This window comes from Onychostruthus taczanowskii, unplaced genomic scaffold (genome assembly GCF_017590055.1).
Source record: "Onychostruthus taczanowskii isolate IOZ18803 unplaced genomic scaffold, ASM1759005v1 scaffold71, whole genome shotgun sequence".
Lineage (NCBI taxonomy): Eukaryota > Metazoa > Chordata > Aves > Passeriformes > Passeridae > Onychostruthus > Onychostruthus taczanowskii.
The window spans coordinates 2,808,542-2,835,539 of record NW_024504898.1 but is presented as its reverse complement, the minus strand read 5'-3'; the positions used below and the strand labels follow the sequence as shown (position 1 = coordinate 2,835,539).

General features: G+C 36.3%; 1 protein-coding gene across 3 annotated transcripts in view; it reads right to left on the bottom strand.

The window, feature by feature from the left end:
- Window positions 1-447: 447 nt before the first annotated feature.
- The window catches only part of PPP2R3B (protein phosphatase 2 regulatory subunit B''beta), a 45,679-nt gene continuing 19,128 nt past the window's right edge, over window positions 448-26,998 (bottom strand). For all 3 annotated transcript variants that reach the window (XM_041422159.1, XM_041422160.1, XM_041422161.1), the window contains 12 exons: window positions 16,919-17,104; window positions 15,130-15,233; window positions 14,481-14,583; window positions 13,651-13,725; window positions 10,001-10,087; window positions 9,418-9,574; window positions 8,017-8,065; window positions 6,828-6,917; window positions 5,956-6,131; window positions 3,075-3,193; window positions 2,858-2,964; window positions 448-1,612 (listed from right to left, as the gene is read on the bottom strand). In XM_041422159.1, coding sequence (XP_041278093.1) covers window positions 1,474-1,612; window positions 2,858-2,964; window positions 3,075-3,193; window positions 5,956-6,131; window positions 6,828-6,917; window positions 8,017-8,065; window positions 9,418-9,574; window positions 10,001-10,087; window positions 13,651-13,725; window positions 14,481-14,583; window positions 15,130-15,233; window positions 16,919-17,104 — 1,392 coding nt within the window. In that variant the 3' untranslated portion in view covers window positions 448-1,473. The remainder of the gene's footprint in view (window positions 1,613-2,857; window positions 2,965-3,074; window positions 3,194-5,955; window positions 6,132-6,827; window positions 6,918-8,016; window positions 8,066-9,417; window positions 9,575-10,000; window positions 10,088-13,650; window positions 13,726-14,480; window positions 14,584-15,129; window positions 15,234-16,918; window positions 17,105-26,998) is intronic.

The following is a 26,998-nucleotide window of genomic DNA, read 5'->3' as shown; positions in this document are numbered from 1 at the left end:
AGCGTCACAGAAATGCTCGATGTATCTTTACTGTTTAAAACCAGGGCAGTTAGTGAAAGGTAGCCAGCCAGCCCTGGAGAACTTTGACATTGGTGAGTCTGTATTAAAACTGGAATAATTAACCAAAATCCTTCAAATGGTATTACAATTACTTGAGTTTCCCTGCAGCAGTGAGTTTCTTGATACACAGGAGGGGTGTAGGTTTGTGCAGGAGCTGGTGTGAGGAGTTGAGCACAACAGGTTTCTCCCAGCTGCTCAGCAAATGCTCTTTTGGATGAAGAAAACCCTGCTAGAGGCTGATTGCTTTGCATATGCAGCTTGTTGTAATTATCCAACCAGACTGCATACCTGTGTAATCCATCTGTGGTGAATGGCTCTTTATAAGACATGAATTGTGTGCAGTATGGTATGTAAAAATTACAACTGGTAAATTACATGTATGAAAATCTTTATTTGAAAATACAAACATGTTTTCTAAACATTTTAAAAGATCTACACTGCAAACAAAAAAATAACTTACATCTTTTTGTACATTTTTCCCAACAAAATCTGTTTAACAGTTAAGTGAGGCAACAATTTCAAGCTGCTGTGACACTGATGAATATCCATGGAATGTGTCAATAGCAAACAAGCAAAGGGGAGGACAGACAAAAAGCACTGAATGCCCACAACAAATTAGTGCACATCACTGATCAAATAACATTTATACAAAGGATTAAGAAAAAAAAAAATTGGTTCCTTCTGCATGAATTAACACACCCATTTTGGATCAAGGATGAACACTCAGACTTCACTGTTAAATAATCTTTTTATGATTAACATCAACAAAAAGACTAAAGTTTAAAAGGGCAAAATTAAATTTGGGGCAAACAAGGACTACACAGAAAAGAAAACCAACTTGTCTTGGGTGTTCACTGTAGTGTATTCTACTAATATGCACAGCTTGTCAGACAAAACTGTTTGTAAATGAGTGCTGAACTGTGCACTCATTGTCACGTCTCTTCCTTGCCAAGGCATCAAACCTAAAAGAGGGCTGTCTATGAGCATGAGCAGCTGCAGGTGTAAATTGTCTCCTTACCTCCCATACCAGGACAGAAATACCTGTTCACAGGTGAGATGGAGATGGTCAGTGCACCACACATCAGCTTCAAGAGAATTATACAGTTCTCTTAAAAACAATAGATTACTTTTCTCTTAAGTCAAATATTGTTATTCTTCCAAAAAGGAATTATGCAACATCTGAAAATAAATATTTTAATCTATTTTACAAACAATAAACTATTGAATAAATACAAAAATCTCATCATTCCATATAAATGCACTTTTACTTAAAAGGTAGTGTAGTGATTAGATATTTTTAGCACAAAACTAAGCTGACTTCCTGGAAAGAAACCCCACTGAAACGTATCAGTGTGTAGCAGACCTGCTGCAGACTGTCCCTTCTCTTCTGCAAGTGCTGACCATAAGTAACCTCTATTCAAAATCCTCATCATAATCATCCAAGTCTACATCAGCCAGATGGGAAGGCATCTCAAAAAATGGTCTTTTCTCCATTTGATACTTTAGAACACTGGCCTTCTGATGATCTACAGGATTCAGTTCTGCTTCATACCTAGAAGCAGACAAAAAAAAAAAAAAGGAAAATGAAAGAGTATAACTATGCCAGGAAGTGCCTAAATATTGGAACACTAACAAGGCAGCTGCAGGAAGAACATGTTTCCCAATATTTTATAATAAAGAAACATAACCAGAACAGCACCAGGGCTCTGTAATAATTCCTTGAGTTTAAGTTAGCTTACTCTCCTATCACATGCTGAACTTCCCAGTGTGAAATGCAGCTCTGCTGAAAGGATTGGAAGTAGACACTGACACACTGCTCCAGTGGAGTACTTATAGGTTAGAAATGGTGAAATGCAAGGCTTTAGGTACTTGCTAGAAACCTCCCAAGTTCTTTCCAAGAAAGCTGGAGTGAGGCTCACTTAGGAAGAATGAAATACAGCTGCACTAGGTACAATAAAAGAGAAGGAATACTGGATTGAGGCTCTTACTGACATGTGCATGAGCACCAGGAACTGAGAGCAGCCATGCTTTTAAGCAGATGCTGGAAAGAAAAACCCAGCTGTTCACCCAGAAATTATTGATAACCACCTGCTGCTGATGCAGATAAATAGAAGGATAATGAAATGTATGTTTAACTAATGCAAGCCAGTGAAGGCTGATATTTAAAAAAGGTTAGCTTCAACACTTTAGGTGGGATCAATCTATAATTCATAGCTTTTAAAAAACCCACAAAGTTTCTGTGGAGATTTATGGTAGCAGATTAAAAAACTGACCGTTTCCTGGGTCAGGGTGACTCATGTTCATGCACGTCTTTCCAACCACTACTGAATTTCATCATATATTTTTTTCCATCTACTTAACAGGACTGTGCAGAGAATGAGCTTTAGATACTGCATTTTTGTTCTTTAAAACTGCTTTATGAAGGAATTAAGTGCTCATCAGGTGTTCTTTCAGAGAAAGACATAGGGCAAAGTAAATATGAAGATTCCACTATGCACAGTAAAATAGATCAGCACCTTGGGTTTCTCCCATGAGTTCACCACCGATTTAAACAGAAAACAAAAGTCATCTGAAGGTTCAATTCACCAAGTTACAAATTTAAAAACGAGGGCCTGTAAAAAGAGATGCATATTCTAGAATAAGAGTTTTTGCTCACACGTGTACTTGGTAGTCTCATACATCATTAATTACATATTTTTGAGAAGGATGTGTTTATTCTTTTTAAAATGAATGATAGTGGTGGTGAGGCTGTACTTTAGTAGAGAGGATTCATATCACTGTGCTGCTGCATTCTTACCCGTCATTCCACTGGTCACTTGCTGCCTCTTCTGCTACCAAGGTACCATACTCTTCAGCAGCATATTTCTCCCAATCAGAGACCTCTTGACTTTCACCTTCACCATCCTAAACAATCATGTTGCATGTTAGACAAAACAGTATTAATCAATTAATGTAAACAGTATTAATTGCTAAGCACGTAGTAGTTATAAAGACTTTTACAGCCTCATACTCACCCGCAACATAGAAAACTGATCCTTCTGTTCATGGTCAAGGTATTTTTCAATGTTGAAAAAAGTATCAAAGAACACATTTGTCAACTTACATCGCTTTAAATCATGCAGAGTAATTTTTCCTGTAAAGAAGATTATGAGATAAGATTATTAGAGATAAAATTATTATAGTTGAATTTATCCTTTCTCAAAAGTGGAGGAATCAAAAGGTACTCAGTCAATCATTACTCAGTCATCACTGCTTAGCAACATCTGTCACGGATCCTCCATGCAATGGGAGAGGTGCAAACAGATGAAATACACACCTAGAGATGTGTCCTTCAAAGTGTACAAAACTTGAAATGGTTCAGATTTTTTTCCTTGCTGTGGTTGTCATATCCCATAGCCTGTCAGTATATTGAAGTGAGACGCAGTCTACGTCCCTCAGCTATTAAAAATCATTCAAGGTATTTGTTTAAGCTTCCTTCCAACAGACAGAAGCCTCTAGTGAGTTAGCCATTCCTTCCCAAGGAGTGCTTGGGTAGCAGGTAGGAATCTCCTACGGCAGCAGCCCTCTCTCTTCCCTGGCATACATTTGAGCAGACAAATGTATGACAGAGATGACAGTGTGTGACTATGCTTCATACAGATTAATTTTTCATAGAGTCAAGGTTGCCACACTTGTCCAGTCTGATCAATATTTACTGCTTGAGAGGAAAGCTAAATGCTCAGAGGTGTTTTGTTTGATTTTTATAGTGTGATGCTTTAAAGACTCAAATCAATGGATGTGTTAAGCATTAGAAGTATTTGTCAGGTTGCTCAGAAATGTTACCCTATTTCAAAGCTGAATATTGAAGCTCCTGCAGAAAGGCTAAAAAATACGAGATACACAAGGGAAGACAGATGACTATCCTTACAACTCCACTTTATTGATTCACCTGGAATACACACAATCTTCCATTGTTAATCAAATAGGAGCTAACTGAAGATGTTATGGAAGAGTTCAATAAAAGCCAGACTTGGAACAGTATTTCCTCACTATACTGTCCCAGCCTCTAACAAAGTGTAACTCAAGGACATCACAGGGAAGCAAAATCCAAATCCCATTTGTACATGGATGCCATGCTTGCATCTGTCATGAAGGGTGTCCTGCCTGGCTCGTTGCTGATGCTCCAGAAGGACATGAATCCCCCGTGGCACCTGTGCCGTATCTGTCAGACCCACACAGATGTCTGATGCACTGCGCCATTTCAAGCGGCAGCAGCTCTCCACAGGCAAGCAAATTATTTGAATCCTAGTTACATAAGCTCCCAGTTTAAGTTAGACTCCTATATTTGGGTCATTGATTTGCTCTCCAGTTTCCATTTATTGCAATGGGAGCTTAGACACATAACACTCGTGTAGATGCCTACCACTGTCTCTCAAACACCAACAAAACAGGAGTAAAGTTTAAGTAATTAATTCAGGTCTCCAGAAATTAAAGTTTGCTTTTTAGCAAACAAAGCATGCTGTAGAAACTGTATTACAGTTTAGTCATAACTTCATGAAAGTGTCTTCTTTTGTTTTAAAGCCACAAAGTGAAACATCAGTTTATGCTGCTAGTTTTTTGTATTAGAAAACCAGATTTTTTTCTTAATCCACCTTTCAAACAATTCAGTTTTTAGTTAAAAAAAAAAATCAACTCTTCTCAACTGGCTTTCATTTTTGTTACCCTGAATAACTCATCTTGGTTGTGTTTGATAGTATTCTTTTACCATCCTCATGATATAGATGAGATACATCAATCTTGTTTCATTTTAAATGCAGAACAGAAATATAACTATAAATGCCTTTAAGAAGCATAACATAAGACTGGAAGGGAACTACTGAGCTCAGGAGGTGATTGTGGGCAACCATAAAACATAAATGTGCTTCTCAGAGCTTGGCTTACTTCACTGAGCCCCTAGCCCCCATGCATTACACAATGTTGGTCTAAGACTTCATTCCACTGATATCAGGGATGGAACTTTCAGATGAATCACACTTAATATTCCTTCTTCATTTACAATTTTTATCGGCCTTTAGAGATGTGTTTTCACTAAGCAAATCCATTTTAACTTGTTTAAATAAGAATATTAAGCTTTATGTTCTAGATTTGAGCCATTTCAATTCTCTCAGCATGCAAAAAAACCCATTCTCAATAAATGACAAGTGTCTTTAAAAAAATTAAGTTTTTTGTAATTTAAATATTCTTAACAGTAGAAAGAAGGTGGGCAATAAACACAACTTACTAATTGGTTGTCTAACCATAATTGTATTCTTAAGTTTTTTTCAGGTGTAAAAGATCAACTGAAGTTTTATCAGCTGATGATACAATGTCAAATGCAGGAGAGTAGAATGCAGGTCTAGGAAAGTTCAAATGTAAAAAATAGCCAAAAACCTCAGAACAGTTTATTATTCTGTTAATTTTAGCCCCTTGTCATGAATTTCCTAAGGGCAGCTTAAGCTTCTAATGTAACCTAAGTCTATACTGGTCTAAGAGACAAACACTGTTTAGAAACTGCTCCCTCCAGAGAAACTCAATTAAATGAGCACTGGAAGAGGTGAGAAATGAGTGAACCATCAAGAGGTTTTCCTGAGAGCCTCACCTCAGCTAGATAGCGACAAGGTTTTACTTAAGACTAAATGTGGCTAGAATCACAAAATGAAAGCTGACAAGGAATTTTAAAGCAGCATATTAAATTTTAGTATGGAAAGAATGCCTGCCTGCAGTTGGATGACCAATCAATTATTAAGCTTTAACAGAGGTCAGTGAAAAGACAACCTCAAGGCATTTTATTTGTATGACCAACCGAGTGCTCTTAAGACTGCACTAACTCCTAAATCCAGAGAAACAGAAGTTAATGATGGAAAAGGAGTTTATTACCTTCATGTTGTGGCTTTACAAGATCCAGCATCTGGCACAAACAGTCTTCAAATGGCAAAGGTTCTATGGCCATGTTCTCTAATTTTTGGCACTGTTCTTCATAAAAATATTCCAATTCATACATAGACAAAGCACCATCCCCATCCAGATCCATGCAGCGGAACCAGTATTCAATGCTGAAATTCAGTCATTAACAACAAAGAGACAAACTTACTACAGAACTTCAAGGATTCGTGTTGCCTGTTTCAAAGGCAAAACTAGACTTAAGAGTACATTCCACTAATCCATGGAAAGTCGTTAAACACCACCTACTGTGGTAAGAGTTGCTGGTATTTGCTACACCATCCATGATTGCATTTGAAAACACATTTGTTAACGGTGTGAAGGAGAAGACCAAAACACATGGTCATTAAAAAAAAATCAAAGGAGACAATGAAAAATTGAATTGTACATAACTTCAGTATTTTGGGTACGTTTCCATACTGAACAAGCTAGTGACATGTCACATGATGGGTTCCTTATCAGTACCATACAGCCAGCAAACAGTAGCTGCACAGCTTCCCAAAGTCATTGGCACCATGAAACAGCTGCAACATCCTTAACATACGGTCCTGTTCATAAACAGGCCACACAGAACTTATGGAACAACACTGAATTAGCCTCTTAAAAGTCATTAAATGAGACCTCTACAGCTACAACAACAGGAGACACTGATAAACAAGGATGATGCAAAGAACTGGGCCAGCTTTCTACTCATGTTTTTATAGTTTAGCTTCTTCCATTAGAGTTGCAGCTGTTCATCAGTGGTCCCCATTTAAGGACTAGAAAAACCAAGTCAGTCTTTATTTCTGCTGAAACAAATTCTTTCTTACCTAGTTGGTGTTTTTTTGTCCTCTTCAGATATCAAAAACCAGACAAAATCAGCGTAGCTAATCTTCCCATCTTTTTGTGCTTTTCTACCTCTTGGAGGCCAATGAGGAAAAAGATAGAAAATTTATTTTAGAACACCTAGCTTTTACTAACCAAAATTAAGAATTATTTTCCTTGTTGGTATTAACTTTTTACTTCTAAACGATCCAGTGTTCATAAGGTTATTGTTAACAGAAGAGCCATCTCAATTTTTGATGATATATTATATACAAGTACATATGCTTTTTAGAATTTCTATTCAGGTAGAAGTGATGAGAATATAAAAGCTTTACAGAACTCCACTAGCTAAAAGTTTTTGAATTAAAATATGAAGATAAAAATGAAATAGAAATATTCAGGAAGTAAGTGTCCATGGCAAGAACATAATTGTCTGTTTCTACTCTCATAACTGCAGCAACCAAATAAGTTGCACATAGTCAACCTGTCTAGTAAAAAGTTAAGCAGGCAGTTCTTAGACATATTACATTTCAATAATGAAATTAATTTTTTGATGTTTTATCTTCAAGATGTCTGGGGCAATATGGTATATGTTTTTGCCTTGCCCAAGAAACTCAGATAAAGGAGTAAGCTCTAGACATATTCCTGCTAAGTCTCTTATTTCAGCTTTTATTTCTATTTATCAGTTGCTTTCTATCCCAGATATTGTGCTAGGAAACATTTCAAAAATTAACAAAATGCCATAAATACAAAAGAGGAAGTCAATCCAAGGGGAGAAATGAAGAATGACTGTCAAAAATGTGAACTAACTCGACTGGAGGCATTTTTGTAAAATTATTGATGCAATAAGCATTGATTTTACAACTAGTACTTAAAAGCTCAGTTCTCCTTGAATATTTTACAGGTTTGAGGGATGGAAAAAGAATGATGCTAACATTTCTTCCTTCTTCATTCCCAGTCCTGCTAAATCATACAATATCCAGTGGCCCGTATTCATATGGGTAAAGAGAGTGAAGAACTTGAACTGTGCCAAAGGTTCCAAGACCACTCTAGTGCTACTAGAATTTAAACTACAAATCTAATCTTGAAATTCCCTGCTCCTTTGTGAGGGGGAGCCATTTTTTCCCTTGGAATACCACAGAATTTAACAAGCAAAAATGAAATGGGATTTAGATCAGGATACAAAATAAGTACCTTGTTACTGCTCCTGAGAAGATGCGCTCTACCATCCTATTTGAAATTGCTGTGAAGAAAGGTTTGAAACAGTGTCAACTCTATGCAAGTTGTTTTTGCATGTATTGTGTTGTTGAAGAGTTTACTGGAACTCTCCTCTTATATACACAGATCAGTGAGAAAGATCAAGTGTAGTGCTCATTAATCCCTTTAAGTCCTTTTAGAGAGGATCACTTAACACAAAGCCTCCAAGGCAAAACTACAACCACCCAGCTTTGAATTCAAACTTAATGCAGAAATAGTAATAAAACTGCAATACAAGTAATAAAATTGGTTGATTAATAAAACTGCATTTCCCAGTTCTTTGGCAAGTAAATAATGTGTTTCAGTTTCAAGTTTTACATGACCTTGGCAAAGAGCCAAAACAGAACTGGCACGATCACACATAATAAACATACCTTACTGATTCTGACAGGGGTCTATTTTTGACATGGTTTTGACCCATGCTTCTATTTTGAAACCATTTCAGGGATTTCAGAGACATGTCTGAACTAAGCACTACCTTTGTAAAGGATATTCAATTTATCCTTAAGAATTTGCAAAATTAAATTGCAGGTGGCATTGTATTAGTTGTGCTTTCTTTCTAAAATATACTAACTTAACAGAGCAGCCACTCAAAAGGAAGCAGTCTTCCTTTCTCACTGTCCTAAAGCATAGTAAAACTTTAGTAGGCATATTTTCAGAAGCAATCAGAATTGTGTTCATCCTTTTTAACGTGGGGTAATACTCCATAATCACTTTGTGCTTAGGTAAGCTTTCCAGTCCTGAAAGGAACACTATTAAGATGGACACGAGGCACCTAAAAAGAGCCCCAACAGTTCCATACAAGCTACAAGAATATTTAAAATAGGAACAAGCATGCAAGACTACAGAATCATGGTCATTGCATATTATACATGCAGCAAATGTAAACCTGCTAACTGGTGCTTAGCGGTATTAAAGCAAAACACACTGCAGCTGAGTTAGCAAAACTCCAAATAAGCTAAGTACCTGAAGGTATGTTTGCTCTTTCTTTATCTTGCCATAAAAGTCATGCTACTTGAATAATATCAGTAAAATGGATTTTGGCCAAGGTAACAACCCAAAACTGCCAATTAAACCCATTTATAAAACACCAACACATAAGTGATATTTGCCCTACTTCTTTGTCAAGATCGGAATTCAAATTCAGAATTTTCCTCAAATGTGGTATTTGTAGATGCAAAGTAGCATCACAGATAACTTGTCCTGCTTTAATTCACTGAGTCAGTAGGACCAGCTACACCAACAGACTCAAACTGGCCTTGGCATTAAACCACTTCCTCAGCTCACAGTTTACAGGTCATTTAATACATGTAAACAAAGGTGCTTCATTTTTCATACCATAATCATTATGTCGAGCTAAATCCTTCCGATCAATATAGAGGTCATGGTCTGTGTCCAGCTCCCAAAATTTGCAATAGATAACATAAAAATGTTCATATGAGAAGTACTCTGTCAGCTGGTTAATATCAGCTTCCTCTTCCAATAATGCCACATTCTATTATCAGAAGGACAAACAGAACATATTAAAGAGTTTGTAAGACATTTATTTGTTGAATGATCTGAGTTCTCATAGCCAAGTTAATATCTCATGCTATTTCAGTGGAACAATTTTTGTTTTCAGGGACAATGCACACCATACAGTGTAACAGCAAAACTGAACACACGGTAGAAAACTAATGCATTCACAAAAGAATGAGCAGATCGGACCAACTTCTGCTACACACATTTACATGTATACAGCTCTAGATAGAAAAAGTTACATTTAAACATATTGTAATGTATGAGAATTAATGCAATTGGGTCTTCATTACTTTTTGGAAAAAGAAGAAATGCTATTTATGTTACTCCCTTAAGCCTTTAGTTAATGCAGTTTTAAAACTTCTAGAAATATCTCTCTTGCAAAATTTTAGATATTATGTACCTGCAAAAAGTTGCTTTTCCTGAGCTCATTACAAGTTATTTTCCCAGACCAGGACCTATTTACTGTATAAAATATTCTCTGTATGACCTGCAAGAAAGACAAAATGGAAAGAAACTTTAGCTATGGTAATTAAAAACCCATCCAAATAGTTCTCAAAGATGTTCTAGTACAGCTGCATTAGAGAGCTCCGTCTTTCCCCTATTTCTATTGTTCTCATTAGTTAGAGCTTCTCTTGTGTCATATTATCCACTATTCATCCATTTCTAAATCTATATCTAAACTCATCTTGGTAAGTTTTATTTCAATGCTGCAGTACCTATATCTCACTCATTAATGCTGCAGAATATTCATGTTCTATCCAACACATGTATATTGGCAATTTCACTATCTCAAGTCTTCCTCATCTACAGGATATAGTTCAATGAACCTATTAATGTACCTTATTACTTCAGATTTAAAGACCTGCATTTGCTATAAGACTGTTTTACTTCATAAGTGAATTTACAGAAATAGAATTGGGACTGTTTAAGGATCAGAGTACAGCAGATGTTGCTACTTATGCACTCTACAAACACAACAAATCTACATCTGACAGAAATACTTCTTGCAGGTGCAAAGAGAATGGTTTTCTCCATTTAACTTCATTCTATTTAGAAGTTCCCTGAAAAAAACCCTGTTAACAGCATTAAAAGTAGTACATTAATATTTTCCAAGTGAAGAACAAAACAAAACAAAAAATCTATGCAAGAAAGACTACTAGTTCTTGTGCCATGACTGATAGTGGAACCATCCATATGAGTACCCAACACATTGTTTAAAATAAATTTTACATGTACTTCAACTCAATGATCTTACAGGTCTTTTCCAAACTAATGGTTCTATGGCTATTTTGGGCAACTCATGCAGTCACTATAATTTTCTTAGATTTAGTTTACAAACTAAATACTTGAAATAAGACTTTAAAATATATTTTTCCTGCTACTTAACTGAATTCAGTATTCACCTCATTTTGTTTGACTTAAGACAACCACCAGGTGTACATTTCAAGTCAGTCATTCACCACGAAAGAAAACAAAAAACCAAAAACATCCCAAGCATATTATGAACTATAATTGCTCAACTGGTGACTGATTATACCTGCTAATTGGCAGGACTCAGTATTGCATGTGTAGTGTTTCATTTGCAAGAGAGCAGTTACTAACTAAAATCCCCTCTCCTTAGGAACCCTTTCCTGCAATTAAAATGTCCTCCCATCTACAGGCTAAGCTTTTTATCACTTCAGACTTCAACTGCAGTAAATCAATAGTTTAAACTAACCAATCATTTTAAAATTACAAATAGAAGAATAATGATGAAGTTTTGAAAGAAAACTTAAACTGTAGAGCAGCAAGCTCCTCAGTTCTTACTTTGAACAAGAACAGCTGGTTCAATGACTCCAGACAGAAGAATAGATTATCCTGCTTCTGAAACTTAATTAACTTAATTCTAATTGTGAATTTAGGGAAGGCCCATTTTTTGGCTTACACTACAAAGCAATTTTTTCTAAAAATGTTTTTGCCTTAGCTTTGCAACTTAATCCATCTGCATGTCATTATCTCATCTGTTATACATTTAACTGGTCTAAAAATAAAAACAAAATTGAATGTTTGGTAAAGACAACTGGGAACAGACTTAAACTGTTTTCTAAAGTAAACTGATGCAGAGTACAAGGAAATGGTCAGAGAATTGCCTTTACTATTCTGCAGAGTGCTTTGTCAGAAGGGAGAAGAAATGGTGCAATAGAGAGACTACAATTTCAAGAACTCATAGTTCAGATATGCACCTAACTGGAAGAATACATGTAGTATCTCATTTGTCACAGCAAACATTTTTAACTTATTTCAGCTCTATCCTGGTCATATGTAACTAGACTGACCAACAAACCTATAACATATCTTAGCAGACAGAACAGATTGCTTTCATGGCTTACACAACACATGCTAAAGAGATGTATGCAATGTGTATGCATGACAAACATACATATATGTGGATATAGACAAAAACCCAGCAGAAGAATGGCTCATTTGGTTTGCAGCTGGACATATCCTTTAGATAAAGCTTCATGTAGCAAGGTTAAGCTAACTGAATACAGGTATGAAATGGCTTCTTTCATCATAGGTAAAGGAATCTATTATTATCATTAATAACTTGCAGGACACAATTTTGGAAGGCTGTAACAAGCTCAGTTGGTCAAAGCATGGTGCAAATAATGTCAAGGTTGTGGGTTTGACCCCTATATGGATCATTCACTTAAGAGTTAGACTTGATTCTTACGGGTCCCTCCCAACTCAGAATATTCTGTGATTCTGTGAACAGTTACACCATTCTAAAATATGACAAGAAAAAGGCAGAGGGGTCCTGCCATTTCTTAATCTGCAGAATGAAAGTATCAAAAATATTTGGAATGCCATACTAGTTTACTTTTAGATTTAATACCAATTTTTTGATTAAACACAAATTTATGTTGAAGGCTACACTAAATTTTGTAAATAAAATACTTCCAATACTAATTTATTCAATATTGCTAGACTCAGACGTACTCCAATAAGCTGTTCCTCCAAAGAAAAGTAACTGGACATGGCAGGACCTTTTCTTTCCTACTCTTCTTCAGGTCACGCAGCAAGCTTTCACAATTTTAACCAGAGCAGGCTGTGACACAACCAAGAATCCATTAAGAAACAAAACATAGAACAATTCCTTCAATCACAACTGACAAGAAAGTTCTGTGAGCTCAGGTAATCATTATAACAAGACGCAAAACCTAATGCAGCAGGACATACTTGATAGGCCAGCAAGTCTCTCTAAGAAGGATGTAATGAACAAAACCCAAATGCTCTCAAAAAAAAAAACCTTCCACAATTTTAACCTGGGTCAAAGTATAAGATGGATACAAGATGATCAATGATGCATTTTTTTTTTTGTTGGAGAATATTCATTAAGCTAGTTTTCACATGCACAAAGAAAGTGAACTAAATGTCATTTTGAAGAATCTTAATCTTTTGAGACTTCAGTGGAATTGACTGTCTAGTCTACAGTTGAGAAAATTTAATGTCACTGATTTTTCCCTTGAGCACAGAACAAATACTTCAGTCACATAACCCTGGGAAGACCGGAATGAAACTTTTCATGTATAAAAACCTTCCTTGGAAGAAAAGTCCCCAGAGAGACAAGCAGCAAGCAGCTTCAATATTATCATTATTTCACTTAATACGGAACATAATCATGTTAATATAGATGTTTCATTCAAGACTTCATTTAATTAATCCCAGATTAAGGTCAGGATTCTAATGAGTGCAGTCTACAGCCACAATCAAGTGTTTAAGATAACAGTCTGCTCTTCATTTAATGCTCATTAACTTATCTGACACTATTACAATTCACTGCTTCTCTTACTAGTATTAAATTCTGCAATTCCTTAAAAATGTTAAGAACTACCAGACCTAAGAAAGACACTTTTTCCACAAAATTTCTAGTTATGTAGAAATGAAGACTGACAGCCTGCTCTAACTTTACTCTTCCCATGGGACAAAGATGCTTAGACATTTGACTAATCTTAGGTTTGATTTTCTTAGTTAAACAAAAAATAGCTTTTCCAGATACAAATCACTTACTGTTGTAATATACCGAGAATGGAATTCAGATGCTTCTTTTAAAAATGAGAGGCCTGGATGACTATTCACCACATCCTAGAAAAAAATGGAATAACAATATTCCAAAGAGTATTCATTAGTAACCATATAAGACAATTAGCAAAGAATAGCATACCTGCTTCCTTAACCAAAACAGTTTAAATTAATTACTACAACCATTACTGATAGCTTTGTTTTCACCAAAGCTTCAGACAAATCACATTACAAACCTTGTAAAAATAAAATTATCTTTTAAATAAATCACATAAACAAAAGCTTTCCCGTATTTTAGAAATATGATTTTTAATAGGATTTTTTTCCTATACTTTAGATAGGCTGAGGATTTTGAACACTGCTGACTGTTGTAGGTTGTAATTCTGTGGCTATGATTCAGTAAAGTCAATTCAGGTTTTATTCAGTCATTTCTATAGATGGTGTTTGCTGTTCTTCCAACAGAGACTTAGTAGGTTTTGAATTCATATCCCACTTTTCCTTTGCCATCCAAAGGGCTACCATGACTTAAATAACTTTAACTGCCTTATGAAACATAAAACATTCCAATACATATGCTATTCCTACAATTGATTTTAAATGTTACCATGACGATTAAAAAACACCTCACCTTATACAAAATTATTAACTGTAAAACAAGTCACTGGCATCTTAGTGGATCATGCAAAGTCAGTTGCACTAAATATTATCAATAAACTTTAATGATGACCATGAAAAAGTATATTTAGTTCAAACAACTCAGTGCTTTGCCAGTTCATCATTTTGTTGTGTTCCTAGAAATAGTTTCAGTTGCAACTTACTTGTAAAAAAGGAATGAAGTCTTCTTGCACCAAGTAGTTACATCCAGGGTTCATCAGAAGATGAACAAACTTCGCAGCATCATCATAGCAGGTCTGAAGTACTCTGAAATGTAAATATTTCCATTTAGTATTCTACACAGAAAATTGCTCATGCTACCTCATGCAGGCATCCTAGAGCAAGGCCTATGAAACAATATTTATTCAAAAGGTCATTACAAATGTCAAACCACACTCCAAGTGAACTTATCAAAGCAGTAGTGTCTCTTAAATTTATGTTAAAGGAGATGGGTACATCATGTAATCTATTACATGAAAGGACCATTTATAGTCAAAATTAGAAAAGAACTAAAAATAAAAAGCACTTTGTTCAGAACTGGCATCTACAAGTAAGGGCCACCATGATTTTTACTTCGCATGAACTGTCAGTCATTCACCCAAACATTTTCAAAACTATAAACCTTGTAAACGAAGATTTGTTTATATTAAAGTGTTATTTAGTTACATTTTCCCATGTACAAGCTTACTGACAATAGCTGATTATGGGAAAGTGTTTTATTCCCCTTCAGAAGACAAGATCACATTCAGAGCTTAAAATATCACATTTCAATGAAAAAAAATGCAGTACTTCTAATAAAAGTAATCTACTTACTTCCGCCACATTGCAACAAATTTATGAACTGACACGTATCCTGTTCGTTCACCTCCAGCACAATAAAACAAAGGACCTTTCCAGTAGAGTGGGCATTCACAAGCCTACAATTAAAGTGTACATCAAGTCAGTTTATTGATTGCTTATCTGAAGGCTACTCTTTTATTTATAGATCCTTCAAAAATTACAAGTGTTAAGAAGAAAGCATTAGGGAAGAGATTTTTTCAAAAACAGTTTCTGAAACCAGTTTCACCTTCTGAAATAATCCATTTAAAGCAACTGCTTTAGGCTGAAATCCAAAAGTGGAGAGCAAAACACAGGGCAACTTGTAGCATTCCTAACAGACTAATGCAGTGAGTCATGTGTCTGTCTATCCATGCTCCAAGCAGCTGAACAGAGCCCATCTTAAGCTCTGCTCAAGAGCTGGATATCTTTAAGCTAAGCTCAAGACAGCACACTTACAGACCTTCTGAACTAGCAAATTGACATGTGTCTGTCTCAGAGGATGGCTCAACTCATCTGCATCCTTTGCACGTGCATGGCACATCCTCTATCCAGTTGGAAGTAGCAGGCCAGCCTGCCCTGAGCAGCAGTATCTTGCTTTAGGGTACTCAATAGCTACACATTCCCAACTCCAGTGTGACCACATGCACCTAAATCCCAAGTGTCCGTGGCCCTAACAGCCAAGAGCCCAATCTGCCTAAAACTGACTCCAGGTGGGAGCAGTCACACATGCTGGCATCCCCAAGGATCTCCAAAAACACTGTGAATACTGTGTAATGTGTAATAATGTGTAAGGTGACTGGAGCAAAAGTACCATTACTTCTCATGTAATAGCTTAACTAGTACTTCAAACAAATAAAATAATTTTTTGATGAATACTGTGCCCAGACAGTATTCTTCAGGAAGGTGTCTTTCATCACTGAATTACAGGGGACTAGACCCTTTCAGCTTCCTTGCTGAGAGAGAAGGGTCTCTTCCCCACCTCCTCACTTCTATGTTGGAAGGACCTGTGGAAGACAGGGATCCTATCATTCAGCTTAGCAGTAAAGAAGTTTTGGTGAGGCAAACCCCCAGTCCTGCTATTGTGAGCAGTCACAGTTTCTATTTTCTAGACCCTGGACAAAGTGACAGGAATGTGGATGAGAACCTGAGACTCATTAGCAAGACCATGACTTGCAGTGAGATTTCAAGCATTAATTCAATATAACAAAATGGAAAATTAACTTCATTTTAACTAGCTTATTGTCTTTAAATTTACACAGATGTTTAAAAATATTTGCTGCTTTCTAAGCTAAGTATTTTGTCACTCTGCCGTAACTCTAAAGTATCTCTTCAGGAATATCTTGAGAGCTATAATTTCAAGTTACCAAACCATGCTGCTTTTACCAGTGTCTTTGCAATGGAGGTTGAGCAGAATGAGAAAAAAAACCCCAACCTGTGTAAACATCTAAAAACAAAACATATATTAGGAATGCTTTTGCCTTAACTCTCTTGGTCAATACAGAATGGAGAACAACATACAATGCTATTCTTTAAGATTTGGTTGTTTATGCAGCAAAAAAAGTAGTTAAAGTTTTGTTTTAATGTTTTATGTCTTTTACTAAGGTCATCTGATAGACAGTTAATGCAGAAAATTCCACATAACTGTGTTATCAACAATGTAGAATATCATTAAATACTAATGTTTGGGAGATGGAAACACACAAGAAAACCAAGCACACAGAACTCATTTCTTTCCTTTCCATAGGAGTACAGTACAAAAAGAAGATGGCCAGCAAGTTCTCACCTTTGCAACCTTACCCATGTCTTCTAACGTTGCCCTCTCATTTGGAAATTCAGAAAAAGTTTTCTCAATTTTGGCAATCACAGCATCTATATTCACTTTTTCCTTAGGACATCCTCGAGGAAAATAAAAAGTTGGAATGTTTTGACTATGTGATGGTGGCAAAGTTTCTTCCTTCTTTGTTTGAACCTAAATAGATAAATACACATTTCACAGTCAAGTACCATGAAATCACATAGTCCTCCACAGATGACTTAAATCTCTTGGTATTCTGTGTTTCAATACACCTTCAAAAAGATTTCAGATTATAAATGGAATAAACTATTACAGAATAAGAGCACATTGGAAAAATTAACGAGTATTTCCAAAAATGGTCATTTAGAAAGAATTCTAGGATGTTAAATATTTGATAAAAACAACTTCAGTCTTCAACATACCAAGTTTCAAGACTGATACATTGGACAGCCTCTTGGGGACATCTGAAATTACTCAGGTTTTATTATCTGTTTCAGAAAAAACCTTTCAACCACCATCTCTTGGTATTCTGTGTTTCAATACACCTTCAAAAAGATTTCAGATTATAAATGGAATAAACTATTACAGAATAAGAGCACATTGGAAAAATTAACGAGTATTTCCAAAAATGGTCATTTAGAAAGAATTCTAGGATGTTAAATATTTGATAAAAACAACTTCAGTCTTCAACATACCAAGTTTCAAGACTGATACATTGGACAGCCTCTTGGGGACATCTGAAATTACTCAGGTTTTATTTGTTTCAGAAAAAACCTTTCATCCTCCATCTTTAACAGAAATTATAAAAGAATTTGCTTTTGAAATACTTCTAGTTTTACAGATTCAAGCTTTTGAAATAAATATAATAACTTCGTTACAAGCCACCAACCTATGTAATGAAGTTATGAAGACTTTGGGTTTTTTACCCTAAAAAATTATAGCTTTTATAAAGGTAGTGAACAATGCCTGCAGAGGGACTTTTTTGGGTAAAGTATATGCAATGAGAGTTTAGAAAACTATTTCTCTAGAACTGTGATATACCATATCACTAAAAAAATCCCCCAGATGACCTGTAACAAGAGAAATTAATTTAAAAGCATTAAAATTCAGTAAAGAAGAATTTACCTTGTAGTCAGTTTCCAAAAGAATGTCAAATAGGGGAGAGAAGCAAAGATAATAGGTAAAGTAACAGCAGAGTTAGGAAACAACACAAACTTAGCAATTAAACCAAATTAAAGTCTTTATTTCCAATACTGCTATTCAAATGTAAAAACATTGCTACAGGGTGACTTGCCCTAATGATAAATGTGCTCAAGATCCTGCATCCAGTCTCTCATTTTCAACCAGAATTGGGGAAATATAAGCCTAAAATCCCTCCAAAAACCCTAACCCTTGTTTTACTCTTTATCACCTTTGCCAAAGTGCCTGCAAAGATGCCCAGCTCTTCTACCACAATTGAAGTCCTTCCTTATGTGAGTGGAAGAACTAGGTGCCTATGGACAACAGATTTTCATTTGCAGAGTTCCAGCCTAGGACCTTTCACTGGAATACTACATATGAAAAAAAAAACCCCAAAAAACCCCTGAACTAACCTTTCCTTCCCCTCCTCTGCATTTGAGCCACAATTCCTGTTCACAGCTGCAGAATAACCTTAACTATGTTACAAGTTTTATTCCATAGAGGAAAATGTTGCCTTGAATCTGTGACACCAGGAGTCAATGTCTGTCACTTTCTATGAATCCTGTATGTAACAACTTTTGATATTTTATCATTGGTTCAGCGGTCCAGTTGATGAGGCAGCTTAAAATAAGAGCGCTATGGGGTATCAAAAATTCCTTCCAACTTCAGACTTCCAAAAATTTAGGAAGTCTAAAGACAGCAATGTTTTACTCTCTAGGTAAAATCACCACCAGCACAACAAATAATGTCTGTAATGGGGTGTACACCTCGTTTCATTGTAAAAGCCCAGCTCTACCCATCAGCACTTTCCAAGAGCCTTTGCAGTTACCCTATTTCCCCTTCTCCCCATTTCCAAGAACTGCCTGGACTGATGTAAGATTAGCTCAGTTGGTCAGAGCACAGTGCTAATAATGCTGAGGTCATGGGTTTGATCCCTGTACAGGTCGTTCATTTAAGAGCTGGATTTGATGATCCTTGTGGGTCCCTTCCAATATTCCTCAGAATATTCTGTGATTCTGTGATAACCACTCCCATGTGAGCTGCTCAAATGGCTACAGAGCAGCAGGTGGTCCAGCTGCCCGATGAGGAATGCCTCATCCAAGAAAAGGGAAGGTGCAAATCACAGACTACTAACATTCCCTGAATGTTGCCAGTATCATGAGGTAAATCAGCATTTTGAGGAAGCTTAGTTCAGAGAGGCAAGGCATTTTTAAAATCCTCAGCTAGGGAACTTTAGAGCCTCAGATGGAAAATTTCTTTTAAACGGAAAGGTAGAAACAGAGGGAAGACTACAGTGGAAAAGATCAAAAGAGAAAAAGAAAAGCTATCATCAGAACCATCTGATCATTGGATACTATTTTTTTTTTCAGAAACCACTAGTTTAGATACCTCAGTTACAGAATAAATTATTTCCATTGGTCCAGGTTAAAAGCTGTTCTTAAATACATATGGAAATCTCAATTCCAGATTCATAGTAAGACCTATCTAAGCACAAGTTATATAAAATAATTATATGATAAGGGCTTTTTATTTATTTTTCATCTCATAGTCTGGAACATGTTCACAACAGAAAAAGTTTATAAAGAAGGTCAGCAACCAATTCAGAACTTAAAACAAACAAGTAGTTGAAGAAAAATGATTTTTTCTAAGATGAAAATGTTATATTGAAACATTTGAATTCAGCATGCTTACTGTAAAAAATATATTTAATCTATAAGACAGAATATTAGTTCTAAGACCAAATATAGACTACAAATCTGTCATAGCAACACAAATTAACTCTCCCTATACTGAAAGATGTCTATTTTCACATGCTGGTTTCTCAAAGTTGGCAAAAGAAGAAACTATAAAAAGGCTTCATTTGCATTACCAAGTGTATGATCACTTCACAATCATTTCTGCCAGAATTATTTGGTGCCTACATATAGGCATCTAGTGAGAATACCACCTAGGGCACGAAGCAAAATGCCCTTGAACATTCCTAGTGGTATCCAGCAGGCAGCTCCAAGCACAGCTCTCACTCTGCATGTGCCACGTGGATGTTCTGAGCACACTAATGCTCCTTAAATGCCACCAGCAACTTGGAATGGGACAATTGAATTGTGCTGTTAATGTCAGTCAACACAGGGATAGGAACTGTACCAAAGACAGAAGCACACTGTCCAAAACCATTAGCTCCAACTAAAGCACTATAAAGTTGACATTACATCTCCTTCCTCTTCCCACCTTCCCAAGAAGGGCCAAAGATTCTTCTCTCAGTCTGAACTCCAACAAGCAAAAGGCTCCTTGTACAACTGAGGCTGCTCTGCTGTATATGATCTAATGAAGGAATGTGTGACAATAAAAGGGCTCTAAAAATTTCACTGTTTTCTGTTCAGGTGCTAGTTACTTCTGTAGAGGTACAAATTGCATAGCTGATGAAGGAGCCAGTTCTGTTATTTCAGGACAATCAAAATGCACTAATTGTGTGGGAGTAGGCTGTTCTAAAATTATTTATAATTTTAACTGGGGAACTCCTTCATTAAAAAGGACAGCCAGAAGCCTGCTAACATCCAATCTTTGACTGGAAAATCTGCAGGAACAGTTCATTAATCTTTTTGCACAACTACTCCATTTCAGTGGTCAATTTAACATTTAGGAAGTGATCTACATTTTCCTGTTTTTTAAGTCAAAACCTTTAAAATTTGCACCAGTAAGCTAAACTCAAAAAAGAGACTTGTTTGGTCAGTGAAAATTTTCCCTGCAACTTGCTGAGTACCAAAACCAGCATGCTTGGAATTAAGGAAAACAGCTATATAAGCCTGTAAATAACTCAAACAGATGTGTGTTGAAGTGCCAGTACTGAAGGGAGCATTAAACTTTGCAATAAGTATATATGAAGTCCCGGATCTGTAAGTGTATTGCAAAGTTGCCACTGCAATTTAAGTTTTATATAACAGATGGGAAGTGAGGATACCTTGAAAATGTCTTGTTTGCAGTAATGTAAAAAAACTTCTGTAAGATTTGTCTAGAGGAGAATTCAAGAAAACCTTTAATGCACAAACAGTTGTCACTCTTGACATACAGAACTGTAAAGACTGTCCACAGCTACCCAACACTGACTTGCCTTGATTTTTACAGTGGAGGAAATGGAAGTTTTTATCCCATTGAGGTCACTGTTCAAAGGGCAAAACTTCTAATATTAAATTTTGCAACTTTCCAGATCCTTTTCCAACCATTCTTTCAGAAGCTGTTTATATGAATGGCATAAAATCACTATTATAATTACAATACAGTAATGTGTTAGTATATACCAGAGAACATGGATACACCGCATTCCAAAGAGAGAAATTAATTCAAGCTAGACAGTGTTCTTACCATCTGATGAGTGGCATTCAGCAGTTAACTTTGTTGTAAGCAAAAAATAAAAAGACAGTGGGAATTTTAAAAGAGTGGGTTTTTACTTCTCTCAACTGTAAGAGCTGATGCTATGATACAATCATTCAACTACAGGATATATTGCTGAAATAACAAGAAAGGGAGGAATTGTTCCCTGATATTTTAATGATGTATGCTCAGTAATGTCTAGATCTAACATTTGCATGTAGCAACTGCCAAAGCAGAAATACTGAGCCCCACGAAGGGGTTGAATATGTGGATTCAAATGCAAGTGAGTAAAACCTCACTTACAAAGGTCTTGCTGGAAAAGGAAGCAAGGTAAATATGTTTGTGAATTTAATACTCTTTTAGATATCTCTGAGATTAAGACATGAACTTGGGTTGGAAGTTCCAACCCCTCCTGCTGTGGGCAGGGATGCCACCCACTAGATCAGGTTGCTCAGGGCCCCATTCAACCTGGTCTTGAACACTTCCAGGGATGGGGGATCCACAGCTTCTCTGGGTTGCCTATACCAGTGCCTCACCACTCTCATAGTAAAGATTCTTCCTCTTCTCTTTTAGTTTAAAACCACTCCCCCTTGTCCTATCACTATCTGGATTGAGCTCATTGGAATTTAAATTGCTTTTACAGGACTACAGAATAAGATAACTTCATTCAGAAATGCTGATTACACCAACATGTTTTTCTTCCCGTTCCTCTGAAAAAAGCCCAACCTTAAACATTTAAAAATATTTACAGTGTTTGCAGTCAGCTCTTGCTGTAGTAGTTGTCAGGAATTTCCATGATAATGACCATACTAGAGAAAAATCATCGGAATGCATACAAAAGGATTAAAAAAGGACCCCAAAAATTCTACCGCACATTTACACCCAACACCACATTAGGATTTTACTAACTGATGTACCACAATCTTCCCAATAAAAAAAAAAAAGGCATTAAATACTGAAAATACTATAAAGAGATTTTTGCTTATCAAATAAATGAAAGTCTGATTCAATTCCTTAGTAGTTTTTAATTAGGAATTTAAAAGAAAAAAGGTCTGTTGCAATACTGTTTACGATGTGCAGTACATAAATTAATCTAGTTCTTCAATAGACTAGGTTGTCTAGTCTTATATATTCTACTTTATGCTAAACTTACCTGGATGAGCCAAAGTGCATAATAAGCTCAGAGGATTTTCTGCAGCGATATTCTATTCAGCCTTTTAAATCCTAAAATCCATGCAACCACCCATGTATAAAGCTCATCAGCCACCTAACAATGAAAACAGGTAACTGCATGAAGTTCCCTGACACACAACAGAAAAGTGCCTTCAAAAATCTGTTTCAGGATAGACAAAGTAAGGTTACTACCAGAACGTTGCTCAGAAGAAGCCCAGAGAAACATGTCCTCTGTAACACAAGCTCTTCTGACCTTGTGGAAGACATTTACATTTAAAATTATTTAAGCTGAAGTGTGATGCTATTTTATTGCTTTCTGTGTCATCCTCATTAGCATCTTTCCAGCCAAACTAATGAGATTTTTTTACTGCAAGAGTTCACTGACTGTACTACTTCCCATTCAGCTTGGTGTGCTAAACAGTATTTTTTCTCTGTGAAAGATGATCCTTGAACAACTTAAAACTTTGAAAATTTCTGAGTTCTTCCCCCAGCCAAGTTCTATTACTCTAAAATGAAATTACTGCACTGAAAATCATCTTGAAAACAGTAAGTTTATCTGTAATCTTAATAATGAAGTTTTACAGCATAAGGTAAGCTATACCACAGCACATCTGCATTTTCCCCTTCCCCATAGGATTTACTTGCTTCACTAGTGACACTGAAGCAATGTGGTGAATTGCCTTAGGTCACCAAGACAGCTAAAGAGCAAAATTAAAACTCCCTATGTGTCTTCATCAAATCTCACAGAGTTGGTGCCACTTAGAAGCAACGTGGTTGTGCTGCTAACATAAGGAAGATCAGGGAGTACTGGGGCAGTATTGTTTAAAATCAGATTACATTAGGCTTAAAACCATGATAAGATTGTGATCCATTTTGCACAGCTTAGTCAGAAACATAAAACATATGATCGAACCCTGAGAGATACCTACAGAGAATGAACCCATGCTAAACCAGTCATCAGGGTATACATGTAAAAATCTTTCCTCTGGCAACAACCATTTTAGTCCCAGTTGTTTCCTTTTATCCTGGACTTCAGCTTGCTATCCTTCAGTGGCTGTCTGGCAGCTGTTTTTAGATGGGCTATAGAGACTAATTTTATCATACATGCTCCTCTTTCTTTCCACAGTAAGAGATAAACATCCATTAATTTTAACCCTGCTGCAGTTTTACGCTAGCTTACTTTTGCTGTTAGCCTTAACTCTGAAAATTTCATTCATCTCGTTTGGTCTGTAGTCAATATTTGTGCTATGTGAGGGGAAGGAAATGGAAAAATTAACACACTTCCCAAAAAGTTCTTGCAATATACCACTAGAAGAAAAAAGGTACTTTAACCTACACTGTTCCCAATTTTACACATGCGACCTGAGTTAATGCATGAGAGCAGGGTTCCCCAAGTCTCCCAGTGCAGTCTGTGCTCCAGTTAGCAATCCTGTGTTCAAGTTCTGACCAGAAAAATATGGTGGGACTCTCCTTCCTGCATACCAGGTTGTGCACTCAGTTTTAAATAAATGGACTATCATTCTCATCTCATTTATGCATGTTCTTGGCATGTTCTCTCAAGTCTATTTCTGTAAAAAAGTATATGCTACTGGTCTTGTGTCAATGCAAATCTGGTCTTGTGTTCAATGCAAATTTTAATCCTCAATGCTAAACCAACTTTACTCTAGAGACGAACCTGTATACTGCTCTGTCCCATTTTGGAATCACTGACATGTTACAGCATGTAGCAATTCCATAAACAAATCAAAAGAGATTCAGTGATGTTTAGAGCAGTCAGGAGTAACATAAGGAAGGATCCTAGGTACCAGTAAAAATGAAGCCTCAAGAAGACCCTAAGTTCTGATTCTGAGTTAAAACATGAAATGGGTTTTTTAAACTGTTTGCTATATGAATGTAATTTCTCCCCTTATTTTATGTCTTAAGACAGCAGAGTAAGTAGTAGTACTCTTAATTTTGCGATAGCCTGGGAAAGAAGCACCCTGTCCAGTTTGAATGAAACTGCTGTGCTAAGGGCCACCACTTGGATAAGTCTTGAAAGTCTTCCTATAAGGCATAAAGAATTATGGTACAACTATCATTAACACTTTTCCCCTTTATTTAACCAAGCCAAATTGAAACAGCCAAAATGACCCTCAAGAAAAGGCCACAGCTTTGGACCATCTACACAAACCTATCTGGAAAAGCATGTTCTAACGTAGGAAGAGACAGTAGGCAGTGGCATCCAGCAAAAGCTTCCACCTCAAATTATGAAATGCATTCCATACATACTATCTGGGGTATAGAATTTAAAACCACATTGAACTAAAAGCATTTGTGAATGGCCACCAGAGGCAAGTCATATCACATATACACAAACAAAAGCAGAACTGGGAAACTTTCAAATGGTCAAAATCCGATTTTCACTTGTTAGCGAAGGCTGAGGTAAACTGGCATTTTTCTGCATGACACCTAACCATTATAGCACACACTTAACCTCCTCACTTTCAGTAATATATGCTGCACTAACAGATGTCTCACTCAAGTTCTTCTACAACTCTGATTTTGGAAATACTGGGATTGTCCCAGTTTGCAGCTTGGTAGAGCTGACATAAGTAAATCATGCAGTCCTGCTGGGAACTGTAAGATGCTATTGCAAAAGCATTATTGCTGTAGAAACACCCCCAAATATGGCTGCATACTTTTTTCTTTGTACAGTCACACAGAGCTTCAAAATCAAAAATATGCAATATGAAGAGCTTATTGATTTATTCATAAAACACTTGGGTGGGGACAACATGGAAGATGTAGTTACCTGTGCCCTCCAAATGAACACAAGACCATTCCACATTACATCCATATCCATTGGTAACTTGTTTTATTTGCTGACAAAACTTTTACCAAAGGCTTCTAAAGCGAGATTTCCTCTGAGAATTTGCCATCACTGGTAATGATGACATTTTTCATCCAGTGAGGATTTTTTTTCTCTCTTTCACATGCCTTACTAATTTAAAAATGGAAAAGGTACACAGTATAAAGTGGAAAAAACCCAAGATTCTTCAGAAAAATCTACCCCATGAAACAATTTTCTAAATTTTTCAAATTTTCTTCTAAATTTCACGATAAGACAAAAGTAGTAAAAAAAAATAGTCACTGCTAGTATAACTGCTAGTGGCTGTGAGTTGCTGTCAAATAGGCTCCAGTTTATGAATTATATCAAATTAAGTATTCCAGTCACTAATATATACTGTTTGTCATATAGCTGCAGCTCAGAAAATACTCTGATCACAGATTAAATCAGTTCTTATATTCTTTCCCAGTGTATTCTGTTCCCCAACTGTTTCCAGGGCACAGGTTCCTCCTAGTACATGATTGTTTTGATTGTACACAGCCAAGGGGCTGACAGGTACACCCGAGGCAATTCTAACATTTGTCTACAGAAAACAGCCCTTGTCAGGACAGGCCATCAGTTCAACATCAAAAGTAAGACATATAGCTAAGAGAGACATCCACTTAAAATCTGCAATAGCTTTTTATCCTTACATGTTTACAACAAAGCAAGCTTCAATCACTAGATGCAATTGACTTCAAGAAGTATCCTCTCAAACAAGAAACGTCACCAAGTTCAGCCTTGCTACAGAGCTGCAAAGTCAACAGCTGGAGCAAGTATTCTGTCAACTGCTTGTCTCCTGATGCCCTGAAAAATTCTGATTTAGACAATTGTGAAAACAATCTCCTATCCCTCTTGCCCTGTAAAAGTTGAAGGACATTGCATATGAAGATGTGCTGAACTGTTTCAGGCTTTCTAGGACTACCAATAGTCATACAACATCTACTATTGGTAGTGTTAGTTAAAATAGAGAAAAGAATAGTGAATCTTTTATTTCAAGGGAAAAATAAGTACATCTGAATTCTTGAATCACAAAACTTAGCTGCAGAGGGAACTGACATCTAGACACTCAACTCATGAATGCAAGTAAGCTGTAACAAACTTTCACCATATTGGCTTTTCTATAGAAACAGTACACATTTTCTGCAATAATAATTTAAAAAATAGATTTATAACCAGACATGAGCAGGTAAAGAAGCTGCTATCACAGGCAGCCAATACATTTTATGTTTGAACGAGAGACTCCATTACAGAAGTGGTAAAAGTCTAACAGCTTGTTTACAGTTTCTTTTTAAGAGGCTAGAGCTTAAAACCTGGCAATCCACTAGTAGTAAACCATTTATGGAAAACCTCATCTTAACTAGTAAGTCTCAATGGGCAGCCTATATGTTTTCATTCTGTTTTAAATGTTGGCATCTGCTCTGGAAAACTGGCATTATATCAGCAAGCTAGCATCAAGTGTACCTATTAGCTACAGTCAGAAT